At 50.1% G+C, this 7220-nt stretch overlaps 1 protein-coding gene across 1 annotated transcript; it reads left to right on the top strand.

Annotated features, from left to right (window-relative positions):
- The first annotated feature begins 466 nt into the window (after nucleotides 1-466).
- Nucleotides 467-6833, top strand: KRT9 (keratin 9). The gene is made up of 8 exons (XM_002922160.4): nucleotides 467-1060; nucleotides 2853-2935; nucleotides 3054-3210; nucleotides 3482-3643; nucleotides 4325-4450; nucleotides 4575-4798; nucleotides 5180-5700; nucleotides 6554-6833. Exons 1-8 carry the CDS (start codon nucleotides 467-469, stop codon nucleotides 6571-6573), a joined length of 1887 nt encoding a protein of 628 aa, XP_002922206.2. The 3' UTR covers nucleotides 6574-6833.
- The last annotated feature ends 387 nt before the right edge of the window (nucleotides 6834-7220 follow it).

Below are 7220 nucleotides of genomic sequence, written 5' to 3'. Positions count from 1 at the left end.
ATAAGCTGGGAGCAGGGAGGGGTGCAGACAGTGAGAATCATCCATGAGGGAGGTGAGTCTATTCCTGGGAGTTTCTATCCTAGAGGGGCTAAGTCTCAGAACTGCTGTCGGGCCGGCCAGAGACCCAACTCCAAGATCTAGGTCACCCCCTCGGCAGCAGGGCTGATTTATGGTGCCCCTGACAGCCTAATATCACCAAATTACCCCACACAATGGAGAGAGGCTGGGCTGCCTCCGGGCAGTCACCAAAGGACGCTGAGCCCGGGGCAGCCCTGAAGCCTCCCGAACTCAGACCTCCTTCCAGTCTGTGGGGGGAGGCTGGTGCAGACAGAGGGCACACCTAGGCGTGCCACCTTCAGCTGGGGGTATAAGTAGGAAGGCTCGGGGATGGCTCTGCACCCTGCACTTGGGAGCTAGCATCACTCTGACGACTGCTTCCTATCCCACAGCTGCAGCAGGGCCAGCCATGAGTTGCAGGCAGTCCATGTCCTCCCCGTGGAGCCGCAACAGCTCTGGGGGCGCTGGGGGCAGCATGATGTCCTCATTCAGCCGCAGGAGCTGCTCAGGGGCTGGTGGAGGAGGGGGCCGATTCAGCTCTTCCAGTAGCTATGGAGCGGGGAGCTCTGGGGCCTGTGGGAGGGGAGGTGGTGGCAGTTTTGGTTCCAGCTACGGTGGAGGATCTGGGGGTGGTTTTAGTGCTGGTAGCTTTGGTGGACGTTCTAGGGGCTTCGGTGGTGGCTCTGGAGGATGCTTTGGGGGTGGATCTGGAGGAGGCTTTGGGGGCTCCGGGGGCTTTTGGGGTGGATCTGGAGGAGGCTTTGGGGGATTCGGCAGTGGCTTTGATAGTGGTGCTGGTGGTATTCTGGGTGCTGATGAGAAGACCACCATGCAGGGCCTCAATTCCCGGCTGGCCTCCTACTTGGATAAAGTGCAGTCCCTGGAGAATGCCAACAAGGAACTGGAGAATAAGATCCGTGAATGGTATGACAAGCAGGGGTCCAGGGTCTGCCACAGGAATTACTCCCCCTACTATGACACTATTGAAGACCTCAAGAACCAGGTAAGTGGGGAAACTCTGCTCCCTTTCTCCTGGTCTCTCTGTCTCTCTCTCTCTCACACTCACACTCACACACACACACACACACACACACACACGCTTATCTTCCAAAAAAGGCCAGATGCTAGAATCCTAGCTTAGGTAATAGTCAGGGAATCCATTTTTTAGAAACATACTTTCATCAGAAGCCAACTGTGGGGACGCCTGGGTGGCTCAGTCCTTAAGCATTTGCCTTCGGCTCAGAAGTGACCCCAGGGTCCTGGGATTGAGCCCCGCTCCAGGCTCCCTGCTCTGCTGGGAGTCTGCTTCTTCCTCTCCCACTCCCCCTGCTTGTATTCCCTTTCTTGCTGCCTGTCTCTCTCTTTCTGTCAAATAAATAAATAAAATCTTAAAAAAAAAAAAAGAAGCCAACTGTGTTTGGTTCTTGATGGCACCACAGCTGGGACTTTGGCCTATGCTCTGGGCTTTCATCACCATGTTCCTAACTTTCAGAATCTGAGCAGAGCCGAGAAGAGGCTTAGATTAACATGGGTGAGCCTGGGACTAGATGTGGGGGTCTCCTCTTGGCCTGGCCCCAGGCTGGGAATGAAGAGGCAGTGTGGAGGGAGCATAGAGATGGGGGCACTCCCCTGAGAGCCAGTGTTGCAGTCTTGGGTCTGCCATCAGTTCACTGTGTGATCTTGGGAAACCTCATGCCCTCTCTGCATCTGTTCTCCTATGCATTTAATGCAGAGGATGGGCAGACCAGCTCTTAGGTCCCTGTTGGTTTGAAACTTCTGTAATCATATGACAAAGAGGTAACAGTGCCATTTCCCCAAACAGGTAGATCATACAGCTCAAGAGAAGAGAAAATCTGTGCCTCTCTCTCCTCTCGCTCCCTCGGAATTTAGAGTTTTCTAGTTTGGAAAATTAGAAGCTGTATCTCTTCCTTCCTACTTCTCCTGGGCTCCTATAGAGGCCTGTCTTGATCTTTCCAGGTACACATGCTAGTTGTTTATGTGATGAACAGGATCTAGAACTCTGGGTATGGAAGTAATCTATCCATTTTTCCTTTTCCCCACACGCTCGCCCATCTACCTATCCTCCGACCATCCATCCATCTATCCATCCACTCATCTATCCATCCACATGTCTGTCTATCCATTTATTCATTCACTCAATTTAGTGAATGACTACCCTCATTGCTGCTCTTGGCAGACATTGTGATGTACCAGACTTGGTCTCTGTCTTGAGGAGCTCACAGTCTAGCTAATTTGTTCCCCTTGCCTTACAAGGGGAAGTTCCTACAACTTCTGATAAACAGCCTCTAGATATTCTGTTTCTTCTACACAAAACCTCTTTCATCTATTTATCCATGTGCAACCTTAGCTATCCTTCAGGGACCAATTCAGTTGTCACCTCCTCCCTGAAGTCTTTCTTGATCTCCTATAACCATATGTCATCTCTCCTTTCCTTGAGCTCTTCTATGATAACTTTGGATGAAGTAATTAACTGCAGTCTCCTCGAGGAGCAATATCTCATTGATCTCTACACTCCACAGTGTCTTTGGTAGTAGATCTTCAAATATTTGTTGAATGAATGAATGACTGAATGAATGCCACACTGAACATCCTTGCTGAAGCCTGTGAAGGGTCTGTGCCTTGTAGCAGCTGTTGGAAGCTCCTCCTACCTCTTAAGCATCTTCCTGGATGGGGTCCTCATCTCTTATGTGTTTGCCTGGCTTCTTGCCCTCCCAGCAGTGAGTCATAGCAGGGGAGCATGAGTTCCCCGCCATCTCCTCTTTTTTTTTTTTCAGATTGTGAACATCACAGTGAACAGCAATAAGACTGTCCTGGATCTTGACAACACTCGCATGACACTGGATGACTTCAGGATGAAGTGAGTTCCGCTCCCATTCCTTCTGCTGTCATCAATCTTTCTCCATCCTTAGTACTCTGAATGTCCCTATAGGGACTGGTGCCCTCTTGCTCATTCCCTACCTGTGGCTGGTCTGCAGGTATGAGATGGAGAACAGCTTGAGACAAGGAGTGGATGCTGACATCAATGGCTTGCGGAAGGTGCTGGATGATCTGACGATGCAAAAGTCTGACCTGGAGATGCAGTATGAGTCTCTGCAGGAGGAACTGATTGCCCTAAAGAAGAATCATGAGGAGGTCCTGGCCTCTTGTGGCTTATTGAGGAGAGGGAGGAACAGAAGTGCAGAGACAGTGAGGGGACAGCTGTGGGGCACTGCTTGGGAGACACCCTCTCCCTGACTTTTGAGGACACCCCCAGTGCCTCCTTTGCAGTGCCTATGGTGGTGGTTGGGCTTTGCCTTCACAACTGTGCCTCCTTTTTGTCCCTCTGGTGAGGGAGAGGGGGAGGGCTAAAAGTTGGTGGAGAGGATCCCACCCCTTGACCTCACATCTCCTTTGTTCCTGGCAGGAGATGAACCAGCTGACTGGGCAGAACTCTGGAGATGTCAGTGTGGAGATAAATGCTGCTCCTGGCAAAGATCTCACCAAGATCCTTAATGACATGCGTGAGGAGTATGAGCGGATCAGTGCTAAGAACCGTAGGGACATTGAAGAGCAATATGAGACTCAGGTGAGCAGAGTGGGCTGCCCATTCAACCTTCTCTCTGTCTTCCGTGGATCCCTCCACTCGTCCACCCCATCTCTCTATTCTCCCATCCCTCCATCTCTTCGTCCAGCTGCCATCTATCCAACTTCATTTATTAAACCATAAACACAATTATTGAGTAGCTTGTCAGTACCAGGTTTTATGTGAAGTCCCGATGTCTCAGAGATGAGACAAATAAGACTGCTGCCCTCAAGAAGCTCACAGTTTATTACATATGTGAACAAGGCAGAGCAGGAACAACTCACGTAAGTCTATGTGCCGTCAGAATCTAGTAAAGGTACATGGTGTGCCTCTCATGCCACACTGAGCTCTCTGATGACTCCCTTCCTCCTTGGGCCTCCAGTGCCTAGCATAGACCCTGGCACATGGGAGCATGGTGTGGGTTTGGGAGTCAGTTTGAAATAAGGTTAGAAAGGCGGTCTGGGGACAAGTGTGAAGAGTCTTGAAGCCTTGCTGAGAGGGAATGTTCATTTGAGAGAATTGGATTACTCTGGCTGGATAGCAGAACCCAGAACTCAGGATGACTTGTCTGTGTTTTTGGCTCACTCTTGGGCCTGGAGGCAAAGGTCCTGATGAGTGCGGCAGAGCCTTTTCCATGGCAGTCTCTGGTCCAGCCTGGTTCTCATTGAGCTTTTGGGTTTTCAGATGAGCCAGATGGAGCAAGAGGTGACGAGTAGTGGCCGGGAGATGGAGTCCAACCACAGGGAGGTGACCCAGCTCCGGCATAGCATCCAGGAGATGGAGATTGAACTGCAGTCTCAGCTCAGCAAGGTTGGTAGTTGTGCTCTAGACCCTCTGCCAGGTGAGGCATTGAACGCTTGGCATGATCCCTAGGAGAGGGAAGGGGAGGAGCTATGAAGTAGCATCCCTCTTATAGCCTCCTCCTGCCTCCTAGAAATCGGCCCTGGAGAAGTCTTTGGAAGACACCAAGAACCGCTACTGTGGCCAGCTGCAGCAGTTACAGGAGCAGATCAGTAACCTGGAGGGCCAGATCACTGAGATCCGGGAAGAGATTGAATGCCAGAATCAGGAATACAGCCTTCTGCTCAACATCAAGACACGGCTGGAGCAGGAAATTAAGACCTACCGCAGCCTCCTTGAGGGTGGCCAGGAGGACTTGTAGGTGCCCCAGGACTCTCTGGAATCCCTAGGAATTTCTAAGCTCCTGACACTACATCTGTCCCTCTGGATAGAGGCAGCTAGGGAAGTTCCTGTACACAAGGGTCTGATGGGTTGAGGACTTCTTCATCTTGTAGGGGAACCTCTAGGCATTTGGGCTTTGGCAAAGGAGGTTGGTAATGATGAGAAAAGGGACTAGTCCTTGCTCCAGAGAGAGGGAAGCTCTCCCTTCAAGCTGTGGTGTCAGCCCAGGCTGTCCTCTGCCTTGCAAAAGGAAACCTTAGTAAGACTCACATTTGGGTCTTGACTCTGTCCAGGTCTATCCTTGAGTATGTATATGGGGTCACTAATTTTTCTCTCTGTGTTATCTTTCCTTCTCAGTGAATCTCATGAATCTGGACGAAGTCACTTTGGAGGTGGCAGAAATAGATATCAAGGTGGAAGCGGAGGCAGTCATGGAAGAGGATCCTGGGGAGGAAGTGGTGGCAGCTATGGTGGAGGAAATAGTTCTGGAGGAGGAAGTGGAGGCAGCCACGGAGGAGGAAGTGGAGGCAGCTATGGTGGAGGCAGTAGCTCTGGAGGAGGAAGTGGAGGCAGCTACTTAGGAGGAAGTAGCTCTGGAGGAGGAAGTGGAGGCAGCTACTTAGGAGGAAGTAGTTCTGGAGGAGGAAGTGGAGGCAGCTACTTAGGAGGAAGTAGTTCTGGAGGAGGAAGTGGAGGCAGGGGAGGAAGTGGAAGCAGCTATGGTGGAGGCAGCAGCTTTGGAGGAGGAAGTGGAGGCAGCCATGGAGGAGGAAGTGGTGGTGGCTATGAAGAAGGAAGTGGATCCAAAGGAGGAAGTGGAAGATCATCTCAGTCCCAGTCCTATTCCTCCAAATCTGGTGAATGTGATGATAAACAAGGTAAGGGACAACTCTAGCTTGTGGGGTCAGGGAGACACAGGTGTTAAGCTGTCAAGGTACCACCCCTTTTTTAGTATCTTTGAGTTTTCTGGGGAATGCATATTCTGAAAAGAACTAGATTTTAGGGAGGTCTCTAGTGAGGTGTCATACACTTGCCCTTGTTTCTGAATTATCATTAATTTTGACAGAGCTTTGGGTGAGACTAGGACCAAATCTACAAATGTCCTGAGTCTCAATAGCATAGGAGATGGGTTGGAAATTGTGCATTATCTTATATATTTCCCACCACACCCTATGAAGTGGGTATTGTTATACCCATTTTAGAGATAAGGAAAATGAGGTTCAGAGAAGCTATGTAACTTATTCAAGGTCATACAACTAATAAATGAGGGACTCAGCTCTGTGGTTCTCCACAGCAAGTGCTTTCAATCATCATGAGGATGGGGAGACCTGGATCAGCAACAGTTCAGTTAGAAAAGAGGTTCAGGTGTTGTAGTCAGTGGTTGGCTCATACAAGTCAGTTAAATGGTGTAGCCATCTAAAGGGGCATATACTGAACATAATAATCTAAATGTAGAAGGAGGAAACCAGCTTCTCCCTCTTCCTCTGCTGCTCCCCCTGCTGTGCTCGCTCTCTCTCTGTCAAATAAATTTAAAAAAAAAAAAGAAAGAAAAGAAATGGAAGAGTATCTGTTGGGGCTGCTTCAGGAGTGCTTTAGGAATTAGATGGGGGCCACTGGGACCCCAAGGTCCTTCCAGCTCTTTGAGCTCCAGTCTCCTTGCTCCCAATGTGCCCATATTTCTTCAAGTCCTTGTCTCCCTGTCATTCTTACCTCTCTTCCATCTCTCCACAGGCTCCCAGAATCAACACTAGAGCTCCTGTAAACTTTCCTGGCCCTGGCCCCAGCTGAGTGTCCTCCAGACAGGCAGCCCCCTGAAGAAGTCTGCTTGTTGTCTTCTGGCATCAGGAATAGCTGGCAATGAGCCCCAGAGCTCATTTGGGACTGGGCTGAGTGGGCATGTATGCCTCTAGCTGCCCATTGGCTCCCTCCCTTGGGAGAGTTGGGGAGACCTCTCTTCCACTGTCTGGTCTGGGGCTGACCCCCCTCCCTGCCTGATCTCAAGCTCCTAATAAAGCTTTCCTACTGCAAGTAAAACTTGGACTTTGACCCACTTGTTCTTTGGGATTAAGAAGGGACAGAAAGGAGGTCAAGGGAGAACCAACTGAATCCACTTGTAAAGTGTTGGTTAGGTTTTCTATCAGTTGACTTTTGCTTGTAACAAAGCAACCCACAATTTAGTGAATTCAAATGACAACCATTTAATTAGCTCATGATTTTGCAGTTGGCGGTTTAGACTGGGCAGTTCTATTTTCCTTCATGCATCTATGGTCAGCTGCAAAGTTGGCTAGTGGCTCTGCCTCTGGGGTTGGGGTACATGTTGTTTGAGGGTGCTGGTGGTGAATGAAGCACATGACTCTCATCCTCCAGTTGGCTAGCTCAAGCAAGTGTCCCAAGAGAG

Source organism: Ailuropoda melanoleuca, chromosome 13, assembly GCF_002007445.2.
Source record: "Ailuropoda melanoleuca isolate Jingjing chromosome 13, ASM200744v2, whole genome shotgun sequence".
In the NCBI taxonomy this organism is placed as follows: Eukaryota; Metazoa; Chordata; class Mammalia; order Carnivora; family Ursidae; genus Ailuropoda; species Ailuropoda melanoleuca.
This window is presented reverse-complemented; position numbering and strand designations above follow the sequence as displayed.